At 46.6% G+C, this 19,581-nt stretch overlaps 1 protein-coding gene across 2 annotated transcripts; it reads right to left on the minus strand.

Moving 5' to 3' along the window:
• Positions 1-4,944: 4,944 nt before the first annotated feature.
• On the minus strand, positions 4,945-7,792 carry LOC103981251 (shugoshin-1-like). Of its 2 annotated transcripts, XM_009397908.3 has the most exons (12): positions 7,570-7,792; positions 7,264-7,460; positions 7,095-7,132; positions 6,877-6,985; positions 6,770-6,793; positions 6,552-6,620; positions 6,417-6,464; positions 6,231-6,333; positions 6,067-6,127; positions 5,850-5,987; positions 5,629-5,760; positions 4,945-5,550 (listed from the first exon to the last, which is right to left on the minus strand). In XM_009397908.3, exons 1-12 carry the CDS (start codon positions 7,622-7,624, stop codon positions 5,208-5,210), a joined length of 1,317 nt encoding a protein of 438 aa, XP_009396183.2. In that variant the 5' UTR covers positions 7,625-7,792; the 3' UTR covers positions 4,945-5,207. The 2 variants fall into 2 exon arrangements, with proteins under 2 accessions (XP_009396183.2, XP_065036965.1); XM_065180893.1 differs by lacking the exons at positions 6,770-6,793; positions 6,877-6,985; positions 7,095-7,132 and having other exon boundaries at positions 7,570-7,764.
• Positions 7,793-19,581: the final 11,789 nt, after the last annotated feature.

Genomic DNA, 19,581 nt, shown 5'->3' on the forward strand with positions numbered 1-19,581 from the left:
CGAGCCATATTGTTCAGCCAGGCCAGTCCCTAGTACCCGAGTAGTGTTGCTCAACCAAGCCAGTGCCCGAGCCACATTGCTCGGTCAGGCTAGTCCCCAACGCTTGAGTAGTGTTGCTCAGCCAAGCTAGTGCCCGAGCCACATTGCTCGGTCAGGCCAGTCCCCAATGCCCGAGTAGTGCTACTCGACCAAGCCAGTGCCCGAGCCACATTGCTCAGCTAGACCGGTCCTAGGTGCCCGAGTAGTGTTGCTTGCCAAGCCAGTGCCCGACCAGTGTTGCTTAGCTAGTCATCTGCAATCCATCGTCGCTTGGCTCAATTATCATAGCAACTACTCGACCAAGCCAGTGCTCGAGCCACATTGCTCGGCCATGCCATTCCCTAGTGCCTAAGTAGTGTTGCTCGGCTAGTAATGTATAGTCCATCGTCGCTTGGCTCGATCATTATCAGAGCAGTTGCTATGCCAAACATGGTCCCGAGTAGTGCTGCTCAGCCAAGCCGATGCCCGAGCCACATTGCTCGGTCAAGCCATTCCCCGATGCCCGAGCCACATTGCTCGGCCAAGCCATTGCCCGAGTAGTGTTGCTCAGCCAGTCATGTGCAGTCCATCGTCGCTTGGCTCGATCATTATCATAGTAGTTGCTCAGCCAAACAGGGGTCCGAGTAGTGCTGATCGGCCAAGCCAATGTCCGAGCAGTTTTGCTTAGCTAGTCATGCGTCGTCCATTGTCGCTTGGCTCGATCATTATCATAGTAGTTGCTCGGCCAAACAGGAGCCCGAGTAGTGCTGCTTGGCCAAGCCAATGCTCGAGCCACATTGCTAGGCCATGCCATTCCCTAGTGCCTAAGTAGTGTTGCTCGGCTAGTAATGTATAGTCCATCGTCGCTTGGCTTGATCATTATCAGAGCAGTTGCTATGCCAAACATGGGCCCAAGAAGTGCTACTCGGCCAAGTCGATGCCCGAGCCATATTGCTCGGTCAAGCCATTCCCCAATGCCCGAGTAGTGTTGCTCGACTAAGCCAATGGTCGTGCAGTGTTGCTTAACTAGTCATGTGTAGTCCATCGTTGCTTGGCTCGATCATTATCAGAGTAGTTGCTTGGCTAAACAAAGGCTTGAATAGTGTTGCTCGGCCAAGCCAGTGCCCGAGCCACATTGCTCAGCCAGGCCAGTCCCTAGTACCCGAGTAGTGTTACTCAACCAAACCAGTGCCCGAGCCACATTGCACGGTCAGGCCAGTCCCCAACACTTGAGTAGTGTTGCTCAGCCAAGCTAGTGCCCGAGCCACATTGCTCGGCCAGGCTAGTCCCTAATGCCCGAGTAGTGCTACTCGACCAAGCTAGTGCCCGAGCCACATTGCTCAGCTAGACCAGTCCTAGGTGCCCGAGTAGTGTTGCTTGCCAAGCCAGTGCCCGACCAGTGTTGCTCGGCTAGTCATCTGCAATCCATCGTCGCTTGGCTCAATTATCATAGCAACTACTCGACCAAGCCAGTGCTCGAGCCACATTGCTCGGCCAGGCCAGTCCTAGGTGCCCGAGTAGTGTTGTTCGGCCAAGCCAGTGCCCGAGCCACATTGCTCGGCTAGGCCAGTCCCTAGTGCTCGAGTAGTGTTGCTCGGCCAAGTTAGTGCCCGAGCCACATTGCTTTGCTAGGCTAGTCCCTAGTGCTCGAGTAGTGTTGCTCAACCGGTCAAGTGTAGTCATCGTTGCTTGGCTCGATCATTGTCAGAGCAGCTACTCGACCAAGCCATTGCCCGAGCCACATTGCTTGGCCAGGCCAGTCCCAAGTGCTAGGGTAGTGTTGCTTGGCCAAATAGGGGCCCGAGTAGTGTTGCTCGACTAAGCCAATGCCCAAGACACATTGCTCGGCCAGGCCAGTTCCCAGTGCCCGAGTAATGTTGTTTGGCCAAGCCAGTGCCTATGCAGTGTTGCTCGGCCAGTCACGTGCAGTCCATCGTTGCTTGGCTCGATCATTATCAGAGCAACTACTCGGCCAAATAGGAGCCCGGGAAGTGCTGCTCGACCAAGCCAGTGCCCGAGCCACATTTCTTGGCTTGGCCAGTTCCCAGTGCTCGAGTAGTGTTGCTCGGTCAGTCATACCACAAAACTCAGAGTGGCACTACACGGCACCAACCCATACGGGTCAGTCGGCACCCGTCTGCCGGGTACAAGCCACCCTCTCGAGGAGTTGACAACCATTAAAGGACCATGTACGACTAACCACCCCCTTCGCAGATATAAAAGTCAACCCTCTGACCAATGAGAGGGGAGTTCACACATTCAACTCACTCTTATTCCACTCAACTCTAACTTAAGCTTCGGATGGGTCGAATCGGAAAATCTCTCTCCCGACCCTGATCTGAGTGCAGGGGCTGGCAATGACGAAGCAAGCAACGAGGACCATGACCCAATCTAACCCGACACTCACTTCTGCTACCCGAGTCTCCGCGTGGGCAACCATGCACATCCGGGATTGGACCGAGACGTACTTATTCCTCAGCCACAGCGTAAGGGTTCACCAACAATATGGACCTAAATCATCAAACAGAGCAATCTGATTTCCTCTAAATAATATCCTTACCATAAACCTGTTTACAGTCTTTAAAAGATGGGCTCCGATGTCTCTTTTGCTTATACTGCACTAATCACTATGATTAGCAACTTTACTTGACATGAAGAAGACAAAGCTTCAGATGTGCAGCAACTGAACTTAGAGATGGCCCTGGCAAACTTCAGATCATTCAAGTTGTCCTTCAAGTTCTAGCATTAAAGATTCTAGTAGTCTTATTAACATTTGCTAATGGCTGATGATTCCCTGCGATACAAGCATATCAGAATAAGAAAAGAGAACTTTCCATCCAAGCCAAGGCCTTATCCAGCAAAGCACTCAACAGAGCTTTCCACATTGATGAGTCACAGTGGATTGGATGCATGTCCTTGTCTTGTTAATGTTCACTAGAGGCAACATGGAGAGAGGATTCTTCTAATGTTCTTCTCATCATGATCATAGGATATCTGGTCCAAAACAGGCTTAGTTGATGGAGGGAGGTTGCAGAAACTTATGGGAGGTTGGCATAGGCAGATACAGATGTCTCAGATCAGATTACACTTCAGAGTGGGAGAATTGGAAAGAGGAGATGAAATCTGAGTAAAACATAGCATCATCCAAAGAATATAAAAAATGAAGTGGCCTTCTATCTCAGTCTGTATCAGAATTAGATCTTTTTCTTCTTCTCTACTCTTCCATTATTCTCTTCTTCTTCACACATGAAGAAAAATACTGCCTCAACCCTGTTATTCTTTAGCTCCGTTGATGTGTGCCATACTAAAATACAAGATGTGTAGCAGCCTCAAGGTCCTTTGAATTCATATCCTTAACTTCATAAGAAGTCATAGGTGAGTGAGATATAACTGGTACTAGTTTAAACAGGTGCATAAGATTGCCATTGCTAGATAAGATTTAGAAAGTGAGGGGAATATAAGAAGTCATGCTTCATAGAAGATCCTTACAAGTCCCAACTGAGAGCTACTCTAAACAATGACTGTCCTTGAACAAGGCTTCTAACCTAGTTTAAAGTTGGTTTTTCCTCTTAAGTCGACTGTGCCTCTTAAGTCAGTCATGCGACCAAGTATCACATCATAAAAATAGCCATGACTTGAAGTCAATAATGCTTCTTTGAGTCAATTGTTTCCTCAAGTCAATCATGTATCCTTAAGTTGTTTGCAACTCATGTCGACAATGCTTCTTCAAGTCAATTGCATCTTCAAGTCGGTCGAGCCTTAAAGGCAGTCGTGCTGTCAAAGCAACCGCAACTCCAAGTTAGGCATACTTCTTCAAGTTGATTCTTTCATCAAATCGCTCATGCATCATCAAGATATATGCACCTTAACCTCCAAGCCAGCTTTGATTCTTCGAGTCGGTTATGTTTCCTCAAAATGGAAGAGCCACATCGACAAGACAATCACAACTCTAAGACGACATTGCCTCTTTAAGTTGGTTGCAACTTTATGTTGGTCACACTTGCCATATTTTCAAGTTGGTCAAGCCATAAGGAAGTCACGTCAATAAGACGGAGTCTTGACTTGAAGTCAATCATGCTTCTTCAAGACGATTGCTTCCTCGAGTCAATTATAAATCCTCAAAATGATTGTGACTCTAGGTCAACCAAGGCTTTAAAAGGTGCATTTTCAAGTGGATCGCATCACGACGATTGCTGCTCCAAGTTAGCCATGCTTCCCTAAGTTAACCATACATCATCAAGGCGACCGTAGTTTGGCACAAAGTTGTTGTGCTTTCCTTAAGTTAGTCATGTGCCCTCAATGTGGTCATATCAGTAGGACAACCACAACTGCAACTCTTGCTTTATATCATTCATGAGAGAATATATTTATATTTTTAATATACATTTAGAGAAAATTCATTAGTCATTTATTAGGTCTGGACTCAAACAATACTTCCATAAACTATGCTTGTTGTAATTGCATGCTTTTTCTTTTCTCTCAATAATTTTTATCTTATTATGGATTTTTTTAAAATTGAGGAGTGATAAATATTCTTATCTAAATAATAAAATCTTTTTAATTTATACAATTTATATTAAAACATGTTTATATTTTTTTATAAAATTTTAAAAATAACTAATTTTATGTGCTAACAAATAAATTCTTGAGGATACCAAACAAGAAGGACAAACTCTTCTAGACATTCTCAAGGAGCATTCAAATTTTAGAGGCAATAACATTCCAGAGACAACAGGGGACAAGTCAACTTTATTGGCTCATTAGTCATTTTTTACACTAACAATATTTTATCATACTGTAAAACTTCTCAAGTTGGATGTAGTATGTCGTACAACTGAATCACTAAACAAGAAAAAACAAAGCACCATTTTTTCCCTGAGACAAGTATAAATTTCAACTGTAGCAAATCATACAACATATAATGCTACTACTATTTTATCTCAAAATATCTCTGTTTTGTGCAGTGCAAACTAATAAGAAGCTGCAAAACTAAGCTATGGGTTCCTACTAATTAATCTTACAATACAGTAATACATTTCACCATGTCATCACAAAATATCAAGAACACAGAAAACATTGGCATGTCAAGGCTCTCATCTAGCAGATATATTAAGTGGGTCCAAGAATGTGAGCAGCTCTCAGCTAGCACCATCTGAAATTTTAGTGATGTAAGCAGAGAACCCAGAATCTTACTTTGATCTTCGCATTTTTACATTCAGATTCATTTCCTTGTAAGAACCGACCTTCTCAGCCGCTTTCCGCAATGGCCTTCCAACAGAGGATCTTCTTTGGCCCTCCTGATTCCCGAGTTCTGAAGACCCAATTAAATTCTGCTTCTCGTTCTTTACTCGTTCAACAGAAATATTTGATATGGAAGAAGTAAAACAATCTCCATGAGCAATAGTTTCCTCATGCAAATTTTCATTCTTGATCGTATAAACTAAAAATTTGGCATCCTCCATCTTGACCGAGTTCTCCGTAGGCTCACATGATTCAGACTTTAAATAACCGGATCTCCTCCGCAAGGATTTTCTGTTTTAGAAAAAAATGCTCAAATTTTAAATACTAAAAAGCAGGAACCATTCCAAAGCCATATAAAACATGGATTACCTTCTTCCATCAATCTTTTCCTCTGATGGCACCTGAAAGTTCACTGGAAGTATGGCATCATCAATCTTGTGCAACTCCATAGATTCATGTGATTCAGATTTCAAACTACAGGATCTTGTTCGGAAGGAACTTCTGCAAAAATAAAATAGGTATGAGTTTCAATGCTGCTCTCCAGAGAAAAAAAAAAGTGGGGCCTATAGCTTAATCAGAATTTGCATTACCTTCTTCCCACAACCTTTTCCTCTAGGCCCACTCGATGGGTCATTGGAGATCTGCCATCATCTCTTTTGAGCAAGTCATTCACAAATTCACATGATTCAGACTTCAAGCCACTGGATTTTGTTCGTAAGGACCTCCTTCTTCATTAGAATGCATCAAAATTTACATTGTCGTTAAAGGTTAACAAATTATTCAAAGCTTATCCAAAACATGAATTACCTTCTACCATCAACCTTTCCTTCTGATGCCACTTGATGAACCAAAGCGGTAGGGCCTAAAGCTGCAGAACCATACAACTGATATAAGAATGAAGAACAAATACATAGAGATTTGAAATCAGATGCAGAACCACTTATTTCACTTATAGTGGTGAGTTGAATTACGCTGCTGTTTTAACTTGCGCTTCTTATTGGGATTGCAGATTTTCTTGTCATTAGCAAGTTGAGTTGCATTTGCTTCAACCTCCTCACACCTGGTGCTTCCTACCTTTCACAATTTGTAGAAAGAAAAATAACAGTATGAGCAAAAAAAGGGCAGCCTGAATGTGAACAAAACAAGCCATTGGATACCTCTGAGCCAATTTTGTTAAGGAGTTCTTTGATCAATTTTTCTTTCTCCTAAGTTAGAGTAAAGAAAAAATATATATCACCATAGAGATTATGAAAGGAGAAAACAAATTATGAAACTATAATAATCCCCCTTACCTCTAATTCTGAAGTCTTTAGTTTAAGGATTGATAAGGTACAACCAAGCTCATGTTGTAATACTTTTAGCTGCAACATGAAATAAACAAATAAATATTATCAATCAAAATAACTTGACATGCAACTTCAATCGATTGACACAAAGTAAATCAAATTAAATCGCCTATTATAGCAAACGAAAATCACAATGAGCCAAACCATAAGGCAAGAAAACATACTCTATCTTTCCCTAAGTTGAGCTCCTGCGAATCAAATGACGTAACAGATAAAGAATAAATCTTTTTTTGTGAACTGAAACAATAAAGAAAATGGACAAGGAATCAACCGCTAGCATGTGTGAGTTAGCCCGGGCCAATTGCCAGTTTTGTTGACTGGTTTTCTGCAATTCAAATTGGAGTTTTTGCGACTCAGTGCTACTCAGTTCTATGATTTTGCTGCCAAAACAAACAACGGATCAAACCATATCAATCGATCGCTGGTCCATGAATTTCGACGGACTATCTCTCAGTCAAGAAGTAATTTTGTCTTTTACAATTTACATACTTCTTTTCTGCAAGAAGCTTCAACAAGGCAGTATTTTCCTGGAATTCATATTGATCATGTAAAGAAAAGAGCATTTTCAAAAATCTTTTTTAGACACAAACACTAAATGCAGATGAAGAAGGAAAGAAACATGAAAAAGGGAGCCCAAAAAGAAAATCTCCAAAGGTACCTTCATGAGCTGGACGATGCAATCTTTGGAGCTCGGGCAAGAAATCACATTCGAGTTACCTTGATCGACATCGGCACCCATCATTCCGGCCCTCCCCGAACTCACCGTGTTGGTGATGTCGGACAGTCTTTTCCTCGCAGCGGCGCTTCCGACCAAGGGCAGCACATCATGCGCTTTCATCATGCGATTTGATTCTCCTATAAGGCAAGCAAACCCAGCATTAAACGCTAAACCTAACCCTAACCCAGATACTAGGGAAGAATCCGAGGATCAAACTCTATAAATCGAGAAGAGAGAAAAATGCACCGGATGCGTCCGCATTGGTGTGCGTTAGCGAGCGAGGAAGAGGACCAGCGTCCATGGACAGACCAACGAGGACAAGGAACACGACCGCACTCCCAAGAAGCAGCTTTCTTCCTCCCTCTGCCTTGATCAAGGAAATAAGAAGGAAAATAACGAGAAAAATATCAAGATTTTGACGAGAAGGAGGCGGAGGGAGTAAGTCTCGGACGGCGGAGGCACGGGCTACAACGGCTCTCAGGAAGGATAACGACCGACGAATCTGACACCACCAAGCTATTCAAATTTTGAATAGTTTCTTGATGGGCTTCAACCACATTCTTATTGGGCTTAATGGACTCGATTTGGGTCAGGCTTGACCTCGCATAGAACAGATCAATATAGATGGATTAGATCAGATCAGATTGCAAATTGCAAATTGCAAATTGCATACACATTAAATGATTAACCCATCAATCACAAGAACCTGATGTCATTAATCTCCTTGCTGGACATAATAAATAAGCTTCATAAAATAAAAAGCATATTTGAGTTCTCTTTCACATTCTTGGAAAGTAAAAACATCATTACCCAACTGAAAAACCATACATGTCTGCACTTCTTGCTATAATGGAAGCATCACAAATTCTTGTGCTGCACCATAAATATCAACAGTAAAGGGATATGATAAGGTTAGTCAAAGAGTCTGAAGACTACATTTAATTCCTATTCCACAAATTTCTTTCTTGTCCAACAACATGGATGATTTCAGAGCATCAGTTTCCAAGTTGCCAAGTTATATAATAGCTTAAAGCAGTCTTGCCACTCTACTAATGCATGTAGATCTTTCATGTGTAATTCACAAAATTTTGACATAAGAGTGACTAAATGTCATAATATATGGGGAAAAAGACTTCAAGGCTTTTAGGTCCTTGGAAATCTAAGAATAAGAATATTAAATTGGTGAAAATTCAGGTGTTACTACAAAGGTAATTACTTAGCTGATACTGGATCTTGGGCAAGCACAATAGGTAATTAGTTTTTAGTCTGATGTACTAAAGCATTCAGTATAGCATGAAGGTAGAAAACTTGGTAGCAACCACACAAGATTGCTGGTAGCTTTCAAAATGGATTCAAGCAAATTTATGGAAGACAACCATTTTAACATCATCAGATTTGTTGTGAAAGCTTCATGCAGATGTCAGAATATAGCAGGATAATACTGTTCATATTAAAGGAGCCACCACATTAGCAGAAAGGGGTAATCAAAGGCACTGAAGCTTAAGCCCCAGTAAATAATCAGTTTGCATGACCTATCATTATTTTTCTTTAAAGAGTAGGCAAATCAAATGGTCCTTTCATGTGAAAAGAGGCTAATCTCCTACAAAAGAAAAACTCTAATATTTGACCGATCCATTTGTAGAGGTAACGATGCTTAGTGATACGGCCTATTTTGGACCTAAGACACGTCACAATCGACACCACACGCCAGGTCAGAATCCGTACTAAGTATTGCTCGACACGTCTCGTCTTGGGAATCTCGAGACAGCGCCACCCCCAAGACACACCAAGTCAGAATCCGCAACAAGGCACTGTTTGGCACATCCACCACGCCAACCCGCGTACCACCGACCCTCGTATAGTAATATAAAGACCTTTGGCCAGCATCTGTCTAAAGGGAGAGGCAAAATCAATTGAACACTCCACTAACTTGCTCGTCGAATGGGCCAAAGTCGGGAATCACCCGACGAAGGCATTTTTGCAGGAAAGTGGCCGCCCACGACCCGCGAGCGTCTCAACCCGGGAATTGCCATCCGGTGTATGAGGATGAGCTGCCAACCATCCCCGGAGACGGAGAGACGTGGCTCTGCATAAACGGCGCCTGGATCGGCAGACTGAGGAACGTTGGTCAACACCCCGTCACGAGAGCCCGATCGACCTCGGCATCCAACTCAACCGACAGAAGACTCCTGACATCGACCCGTGGACCAGGCCGTGATGACTCACTAGCCACGACACATTTGTTTACTAATATTTTTGGCACTAGAAGGAGGGCCTGATCCATGGGTCCACGGGTCGATGTCGGGAGTCTTCTGTCAGCTGAACTGGATGTCGAGGTCAACCGGGCTCTCGCGATGGGGTGTTGATCAGCGTTCCTCGGTCTGTCGATCCGGGCGCCGTTTATGTGGAGCCACGTCTCTCTGTCTCCGGGGTTGTTGGCAGCTCATCCTCGTACATCGGATGGCAATTCTCGGGTTGAGATGCTCGTGGGTCGTGGGCGACCGCTTTCCTGCAAAAATGGCCTTCGTCGAGTGATTCCCGACTTTGGCCCCTCCGACGAGCAAGTCAGTAAAGTGTTCAATTGATTTTGCCTCTCCCTTTGGATAGATGCTGGCCAGGGGTAGGTCGTACGTGGGTTGGCATGGTGGACGTGCCAAACAGTGCCTTGGTACGGATTCTGACTTGGAGTGTCTTGGGGGCGACGTCGTCCTGGGATTCCCGAGACGAGACATGCCGAGCAATGCTTTAGTACGGATTCAGACCTAGCATGTGGCATCGGATGTGATATGTCTTGGGCCTAAAATAGGTCGTATCACTTCTCCCCCCCTCCAAGGCATGTCGTGGGGTCCTTAAAGGGCCGAGAGGCAGGCCTGGGTCAGAGTGATGCGATTGCATGGATTGCTTGCAAGGGGAAACTGGATTGGCTCGTTGTGGGGCAGTTTGGAGGGGCAGCGCCCCCTGCCTCTGGAAGGATTGACTTTGTTGATCAGACAGTTAGGGCATGACAAGGTGAGACCGATGTGTCATAAGTCAGATAACCGGTTTGGCATGGCTCGGAGTCGGGGCCAATGAGTCACAAATCACGGGTCGTGTTAGGACGACTTAGTAGTGGATCAGCAAGTCACGAATCGAGGATCGAGTTGGAGCGATTCGGTTAGAGATTTGATGACTCGCGAGTCAAAGATTGACGTGGGGCGACTTGGGCAATGGACTAGGCCGGCGAGGCGTGGCTTGAGCATCGGATTGGTCGAGATGCGTGGCTTGAGCGTCGGATTGGCCGAGATGCGACTCGAGCACTAGACTGGCTGCAAGGCATGGCTCAAGCATTAGATTGATCGAGAGGCATAGCTCGGGCATTGGACTGGCCGAGACGCATGGCTCGGGCATCGAATTGGCCGCGATGCGTGCGTCGGGCATCAGATTGGCCGCGATGCGTGCGTCGGGTATCAGATTGGTTGAGATGCATGGCTCGGGTGTCGGATTGGTTATGATGCATGCCTCGGGCGTTGGATTGGCCGTGATGCGTGTATTGGGCGTCGGAGTGGCCACGATGCATGCATCAGGCGTCGGATTGGCCGGCAGGTGTGGCTCGGGCATTGGATTTGGCCAAGATGCGACTCGGATGTGGGATTGGGCCGAGATGCGACTCGAGCATGGATTTGGCTGAGGTGCGACTTGGGCATTGGATTTGGTCGAGATGCGTGGCTCGGGCATTGGACTAGCCGAGACATGTGGCTCGGGCATTGGATTCACCGCGATGCATGTGTCAGGCGTCGGATTGGCCGCGATGCGTGCGTCGGGCATCAGATTGTCCGAGATGCGTGGCTCTGGCGTCGAATTGGTCGAGAGGCGTGGCTCGAGCGTTGGATTTGGCCAAGATGCGGCTCGGGCATGGGATTGGACCAAGATGCGACTCGGGCATGGATTTGGCCAAGATGCGACTCAGGTGTTGGATTTGGCTGAGATGCATGGCTCGGGCATTGGATTTAGGTGCCGGCGGGTTGCAAGTCGGGAGTGAACTAGAGCGACCCGAGCAGGAGCTGGATTTTGGGAGCTGAGTGACTATACTTGGGCTCAGGCATTGGTGCCGGCAGGTCACAAGTCAAGAGCAAACTAGAGCGACCCGGGCAGGAGCCAGACCTAGAGTCGAGTGATCATACTCGGGCTCGGGTTTCGGTGCTGGCGGGTCACAAGTCGGGAGTGAACTGGAGTGATTCGGGCAAGAGTTGGATTCCGAGAGCTGAGTGACTATACTCGGGCTCAGGTTTCAGTGCCGACGGGTCACAAGTCGGGAGCGATCTAGAGCGACTCGGGCGAGAGCTGGGCCGACGAGTTGCAGGTTGGAACCGATCTGGAGCGACTCGAGCAAGAGATGGGCCAAAGAGTCGTAGGTTGGGAACCGATCTGGAGTGACTTGGGCAAGAGCTGGGCCGGTGAGTCACAGGTCGGGAACTACTCGTCGGTCGGGAACCGATTTGGAGTGATTCGGGCGAGAGATGGGCCGGCGAGCCGCAAGTCGGGAATTGATCTGGAGTGGCTCAGGCGAGAGCTGGGCCGGCGAGCCACAAGTCGGGAACCGATCTGGAGTGGGTTGGGCAATGAATTGGGCCGGCGGACCTGTGGACCTCTTGTCGCGAGTGGTCTTTCAGGGGGAGATTTTGGATGACGAGGCATCTTTCGATGGGTCCCCTAGGACATGGAGTTGCTTCTCGGGGTTCCTTGAGATAGCGCCCGAGGTGACCTTTTTGGATCAAGTCCTCGATTTGGTTCTGGAGGTCACGACAATCTTCCGTGCCATGGCCATAGTCCCGATGGAACATGTTCAGAGGGAGAGGCGGGGGCCTCGGGAGCAGTAGCTCTTGTCAGTCGGGCCTCTAGCGGGGTTTCACCGAGGTTGCTGAAGTCGTTCCCCGGGATTGTTCCACCCTTGGCCTCTTGTTGTCCATGCGCTTTCCCGCCACCAGAGCTTTGACGACGATGTACTAACTGGCGCACTGGAGCATCTTGGGGATGGTTACAAGCAGCTTCTCGATCAGCAACCAGAAGAACCTTGAAGGCTTCAAGCCCATCAGAAATGCATGCATGATTAAAGAGGGGTGAGCATCCGAGAATCCCCGGATTTCTATAGCGAAACGTGCCACAAACTGAGAGAGCGACTCATCTTCATGCGGAGATAACGCGAGTAGGGTGGCCATGGAAGGCCTAGGTCACATGCTGGTGAGGAGGTTCTGCTCGAACTCCCTAGCGAGTTGGTCGAAGGATGAGATCGAAGACTGACGCATCCGGTTGAACCATGCTCGTGACGGTCCCCTGAGGGTGGTTAGGAATGCTCGACACATCAATGCATCGGGGGTGCCATAGAGGGCCATCTGAGCCCGAAACGCGGAGACATGCTCCGTGGGATCGGAGCCCTGTCGTATGTCTCTAATACTAGTAGCCTGAAGTTGAGGGGTACATGCTTGCCCTGTATTTCCTGAGTAAAAGGGGACCCGCCCGAGCTGCCTTCGTTGGACTCGCTCCTCGATTTCTGGAACTCACATTGGAACTCATCCAGGCGTTGGTTGACTCAGGACAGTTGGACCCTGAACGAGTCGTCTGTCGAGTCAGACGATATGGTGTCAGGCTCGGAGTAGGGCGGTGTGATTCGGTAGGGTGCGGGTATGCTTTGCTTGAGCGGACCTCTCGGGTCCATCGTTTGCTCTCGGGCTTCTCCCGTCCCGACCTGCTCCCTACTCGGCCTTTGCTGGGTCGGGTCAGTCGGGGGGAGCTGTTAGTCACACGATCTAGGGAATGAGTGGAACGAGCGTCTGCATCATTCCTGCCATTGCTTGTACTTGCTTGGTCAGGCTGAGGAACGCCTCGGGTGACACGGTCGAGGGTCCTATGGTAAGTCCAGGGGTCGATAATCCCGGGTCATTGAACATGCACCCGTAGCGATCTGGCGTCAAGGTCGGGATCCCCCCATCTTTGAGGGCAGGGAGGGATTGATCTCCGGGCCCGACGGAGGGGAGACCAGTCGATGGTTCTCCCTCAGGGAGAGCTCCTGCAAGATGCTCCTACGACATGGCTCTCCTTCTAGCGCCAAAATATTGGTGAACAAATGTGCCGTGGCTGGTGAGTCAGCATGGCCTAGTCCACGGGTTGATGTCGGGAGTCTTCTGTCGGTTGAGCTGGATGCCGAGGTCAATCGGGCCCTCGCGATGGGGTGTTGTTCAGCGTTCCTTGGTCTGCCGATTCGGGCGCCATTTATGCAGAGCCACATCTCTCCGTCTTCGATGTGGTTAACAGCTTGTCCTCATACACCGAATTGCGATTCCCGGGTTGAGATGCTCGCGGGTCATGGGCAGCCACTTTCCTACGAAAATGGCCTTCGTCGGGTGATTTCTGATTTTGACCCCTCCAACGAGCAAGTCAGTGGAGTGTTCAATTGATTTTGTCTCTCCCTCTGGACAGATGCCAGCCATAGGTCTTTCATATTACTGTACGAGGGTCGGTCGTACACGGGTTGGCGTGGTGGACGTGTCAAACAGTGCCTTGGTACGGATTCTGACTTAGCATGTCTTGGGGGCGATGCCGTCTCGGGATTCCCGAGATGAGACGTGCCGAGCATCACCTTAGTATGGATTCTGACCTCGCATGTGCCGTCGATTGTGACGTGTCTTGAGCCCAAAATAGGCCGTATCACTTAGCACAATTGACATATTCTATGCAATAAGACCTATAAATAAAAAACGATGCCCTAGAAAATTAATTTTGATTTATGTTAGATTTGGTACACATTCAATAACTATAGTAGTTTATTCAAAGGACACACAGGTATCATGAAAAACAATGACCACCTGCAAATCATTATAGAATTGCGACTGACACAAATATCCACCAGATAATTTTTTGCAAGAGAGAATCTACACTGTCCACACATTTACAACATATCCTTGTTGTATAATTTCTAGACAAAAGATAAATATGCAAGAATATGTACTACGGAAATTTAAGGCAATTGTTTAGATCAGTAAAATGACTAGCTTCTCACATTTTACGCTACATTGAACTTCGTATTAAAAGATAAATCAGGAAAGACATCTATTGTGGTGATACATAAAGGAGTTTTTCCTCAGTTTCATCAATTGGTTGGTCTGTTCAAAGATTTTATGTATCATATGGTTTCTAATATAACAAATCAGATATTATGTAGTTTCCTATTGGTGACAGCAGCATGGTAGATTGGTAGCATGATAATAAAGATAAAACAAGAAATAACAAAAAGAAACAACAAGAAGTCGATTAGAGATGCATGATCCACCAGAATACCCACCTTAATTTGCTCCAGTAGTAGTGCAACGGTTGGTTTCTATTCAGATTAATAACCCTACTCAACGAGCAAGGAAAGTTTTATCATTAAGTATTCACAAGATACGTATAGGTTTATACCGGAGAGGATTTTTATTCATAAAACGACCATGAAAAGGAGGCAAAATAAAATATGTCAGGGTTTTCGGTTTTCGCACATCAATCAAGGACACACGCCCATGGAGAAGCTCAAATAAGAATCAATGAAGAACAAAAGAGCAAAACAATATAGGAGAGGGTTTCCATAGTTTAATTTATGATTCACACCTAGGAAGATCCTTATTTAGGGATCCACAAAGAACCAAAGGGTCATAGTTCAATCTACGGTTTACCCCGAATAGGGATTAACGAAGAACAAAAATATATTTCATAGTTAAATCTAGGGTTTTCACTTGCGAAGTCATCAAAACATAAAGCAATAAAAAAAAAAAGCAGAAGAACAATAGTTGGATCATGATCGAAAGAATCCCGAGAGCAAAAATCGCCTAAATACGAAGTAATAAAGAACAAAATAGCAGAAGAACAGAAACCCGATCATGATAAAAAAAAATCCAAGAGCAATGATAATATTCTCTATATCATTTCAATTTTATCAAATGTCTCTTAAGAAAAAAATCACTTCCTTCCTCTACAATATAAAAATAGGTGCACGAATCGCATCGCTAACAATGAAGTGGCATAAAAGAGACATCATTCCCCTTGATGGAAATAATTATGCACACTTTCTCTCTTTTCCTTCTATCGTCAATGATGCGTATTGAGAGGAGGAGAATGCATCTGAAAGTTGCATTTGATTTAATTAGTACGAGTATCTTCTCCAAGTATAATTTGTTCAAGAATAAGAATGAGATACTCGATGATAGAAGGAAAAAAGAGGAAGTGTACATAATTATTTCCATCAAGGGGAATGATGTCTCTTTTATGTACGATTTATATTGTAGGGTAAGAGAAGGAAACTCTCATCCCGATAAGACTCGTACTGTCTTGAAGCGGAGTAGGACTATGTTAGAAAAGCGATGATTAACCTTTGCTAGTGTCACAAGTGGATATGGTAAGATTTTATTGTCATATTGGAGATTGGACTATGTAGACTTGGAAAATATAGGCTCCACCTTTCCAAAGCACCACGACATTCTATATGCCATGTCGTCTAGAGTGGACCTATATGATCTCCAAAGACGATGATGTAGTACAAATGTACCAATACGAGGGAGTAGAGATCCTCGTTTATCGAAAGGTAAGTTTTATCATCAAGTATTCATAAGATACATACAGGTTTATACCGGAGAGGGTTTTAATTCATGAAACGATCATAAAAAGAAGGCAAAACAAAACATGTCAGGGTTTTCACAGATCAATCAAGGATGCATGCCCATGGAGAAGCTCAAATAAGAATCAATAGAACAATAGGAAGAGAATTTCCATAGTTTAATTTAGAGTTCACACCTATGAATATCCTTATTTAGAGATCCACAAAGAACCAAATGGTCATAGTTCAATCTAAGATTTACCTCAAATAGGGATCAACGAAGAACAAAAAGTATATGACTTCATAGTTAAATCTAGGGTTTTCACTTGTTCACGAAGCAATAAAGAACAAAAGAACAACAACCCGATCACGATCGAAGAACGAAAGAATCTATCATCCGATCACGCTAATCTTTTTATATCATTTCAATTTTATCAGATATTTGAAAAGACAACCCCTTTTCCTCCTCTGCAATATCAGAATAGATGCAGCGATCCCGTCACTAGCGATGTGGGACTATGCTCTTACCGCGTGCCCAAATCTGAACCGTCGTTTTGTCGTACGAACGGCATTTGTTCGAGTGATCGACTGCATCCTACTCGAACAATCCCCAAACGCATCCAAGCCGTCCTTTCACATCCGCCCAGATCATAAAGCTTGGTTGACTTGGTTGAGCAAACTTCGATGCACAGCTTTGGGCTGGGCTTCTAACACGTATCTAGGGTGGTAGCTCCTCTGCCACTGCGCGATCCTCCACTGCTCGTCCTCTCTCGACAGATGATCACCGTAGGGAGAAGCCAGGAAAGACTGCCTTGAGGTGTACCTCGGATCCATCCTCATGGTCGCGTCGCCGTAGTTGTGGAAGCTGTAGGGATGATGCTGATGATGATGAAGATGAGGTTGGTAGCCGGCGGAAGGCCTCGGCAAGGGGCGGTACGGCGTCGGGTGCAAGGGCGGCACGTACTGCGCTCTGGCCGCCTGCATGTACGAGTGATGGGGGTGCATATATGGGGTGGACGGCAGCATGGGCACGGCTGGTACCTGCATGCCGTAGAACTCCGCCTCGTGCTCCGCTCTCTTGGCGGCGGTGGCCGTTCTGGTGGCCGCCCAGGGCTTGAACGTCCTTTTCTCATCCTCTTTGTTCTTGCTCCACCAATTCGCCCCTCGCCGTCTCTTGAATGTATGAAGTCCTCTCTCATTGGTCAGAGGGTTGACTTTTATATCTCATTGCTCTGAGTTTTGTGGTATGACTGATCGAGCAACGCTACTCGAGCACTAGGAACTGGCCTGGCCGAGCAATGTGGCTCGAGCACCGGCTTGGTCGAGTAGTTGCTATGATAATTGAACCAAGCGACGATGGATTGCAGATGACTAGCCGAGCAACACTGGTCGGGCACTGGCTTGGCAAGCAACACTACTCGGGCACCTAGGACTGGTCTAGCTGAGCAATGTGGCTCGAGCACTGGCTTGGTCGAGTAGCACTACTCGGGCATTGCGGACTGGCCTGGCCGAGCAATGTGGCTCGGGCACTAGCTTGGCTGAGCAACACTACTCAAGCGTTGGGGACTAGCCTGATCGAGCAATGTGGCTCGGGTACTGGCTTGGTTGAGCAACACTACTCGGGTACTAGGGACTGGCCTGGCTGAACAATATGGCTCGGGCACTGGCTTGGTTGAGCAACACTACTCGGGTACTGGGGACTAGCCTGGCTGAGCAATGTGGCTCGGGCACGGTCGAGCAACACTATTCGGGCCTTTTTTAGCCAAGCAGCTACTCTGATAATGATCGAGCCAAGCGACGATGGACTACACATGTCTGGTTAAGCAACACTACACGACCATTGGCTTAGTCGGGCAACACTACTCGGGCATTGGGGAATGACTTGACCGAGCAATGTGGCTCGGGCATCGGCTTGGCCGAGCAGCACTACTCGGGACCATGTTTGGCATAGCAACTGCTCTGATAATGACTTGACCGAGCAATGTGGCTCGGGCATCGGCTTGGTCGAGTAGCACTACTCGGGCATTGGGGACTGGCCTGGCCGAGCAATGTGGCTCGGGCACTAGCTTGGCTGAGCAACACTACTCAAGCGTTGGGGACTAGCCTGACCGAGCAATGTGGCTCGGGCACTAGCTTGGCTGAGCAACACTACTCAAGCGTTAGGGACTAGCCTGACCGAGCAATGTGGCTCAGGCACTGGCTTGGTTGAGCAACACTACTCGGGTACTAGGGACTGGCCTGGCTGAGCAATGTGGTTCGGGCATTGGCTTAGCCGAGCAACACTATTCAGGCCTTTGTTTAGCCAAGCAACTACTATGATAATGATCGAGCCAAGCGACGATGGACTACACATGACTGGTTAAGCAACACTACACGACCATTGGCTTAGTCGAGCAACGCTACTCGAGCATTGGGGAATGGCTTGACCGAGCAATGTGGCTCGGGCATCGGCTTGGCCGAGCAGCACTACTCGGGCCCATGTTTGGCATAACAATTGCTCTGATAATGATCGAGCCAAGCGACGATGAACTATACATTACTAGCCGAGCAACACTACTTAGGCACTAGGGAATGGCATGGCCGAGCAATGTGGCTCGAGCATTGGCTTGGCCAAGCAGCACTACTCGGGCTCTTGTTTGGCCGAGCAATACTATGATAATGATGGAGCCAAGCGACGATGGATTGAACATGACTAGCTGAGCAAAACTGCTCGTGCATTGGCTTGGCCGAGCAGCACTACTCGGACCCCTGTTTGGCTGAGCAACTACTATGATAATGATCGAGCCAAGCGACGATGGACTGCACATGACTGGTCGAGCAACACTACTCAGGCACTGGCTTGGCCGAGCAACACAACTCGGGCCCCTGTTTGGCCAAGTAGCTACTCTGATAATGATCGAGCCGAGCGACGAAGGACTACAAATGACTGGATGAGCAACACTGCTCGGGCATTGGCTTGGATGAGCGAGGGGAAGGTACCGACCCCTACAAGATGCCTTCGAGCGAGAAATTTTTGATTTTCGGCTTTTTGGGAGACGGAGTGAAAGTTGACTTTGACTTTGGCTTTGGCGGGAATTTTAGTTTTTGACCAAATCTTGGATCTTTTGGGTGGGATTTTTGAGTTTTTTTTGCTTATCTTCCCACCGCCATGCTTGGGAGTTTGGGTTTTTGGGAGTCGACTTGTACAACGCCGAGTAGGATGGCGCATTTCCTGTAGACGAGCACCGACCGACCCATACGGGTTTTGATCGTGCGACGCCATTCAGAACTTTCTGAAATGGATCCGTAGTGTTCAGCGCCGACTTGTACGGTGCCGAACAACGTGAAGGACGTATGGTCGCCTACGTGGATAATGCTAAAATGAGTCATATCTTATATTCGACAATGATTAACTAGGTTGCACGTAGTTGACGCGATAAATGAATAAAAAGGATCCCAATTCCACTTTAACAATGCTTTTGCCATCATCAAACAGCGGAAGACAAAAGGACTTTTGTTTTTGTTTTCCTTTGGAAGCATCATCACAGTTCCGGTGGCTCCATCCAGGTGCGAAATCTCATATGGCAAATTACTAAGAGTGATTCTTGCTTCATCGTAATACCATGACAGCAACCATTGATCACCACATTATTAAACTGATAATATAAACAGGAAATAGG

This window comes from Musa acuminata, chromosome BXJ1-4 (genome assembly GCF_036884655.1).
Source record: "Musa acuminata AAA Group cultivar baxijiao chromosome BXJ1-4, Cavendish_Baxijiao_AAA, whole genome shotgun sequence".
NCBI classification, from domain to species: domain Eukaryota; kingdom Viridiplantae; phylum Streptophyta; class Magnoliopsida; order Zingiberales; family Musaceae; genus Musa; species Musa acuminata.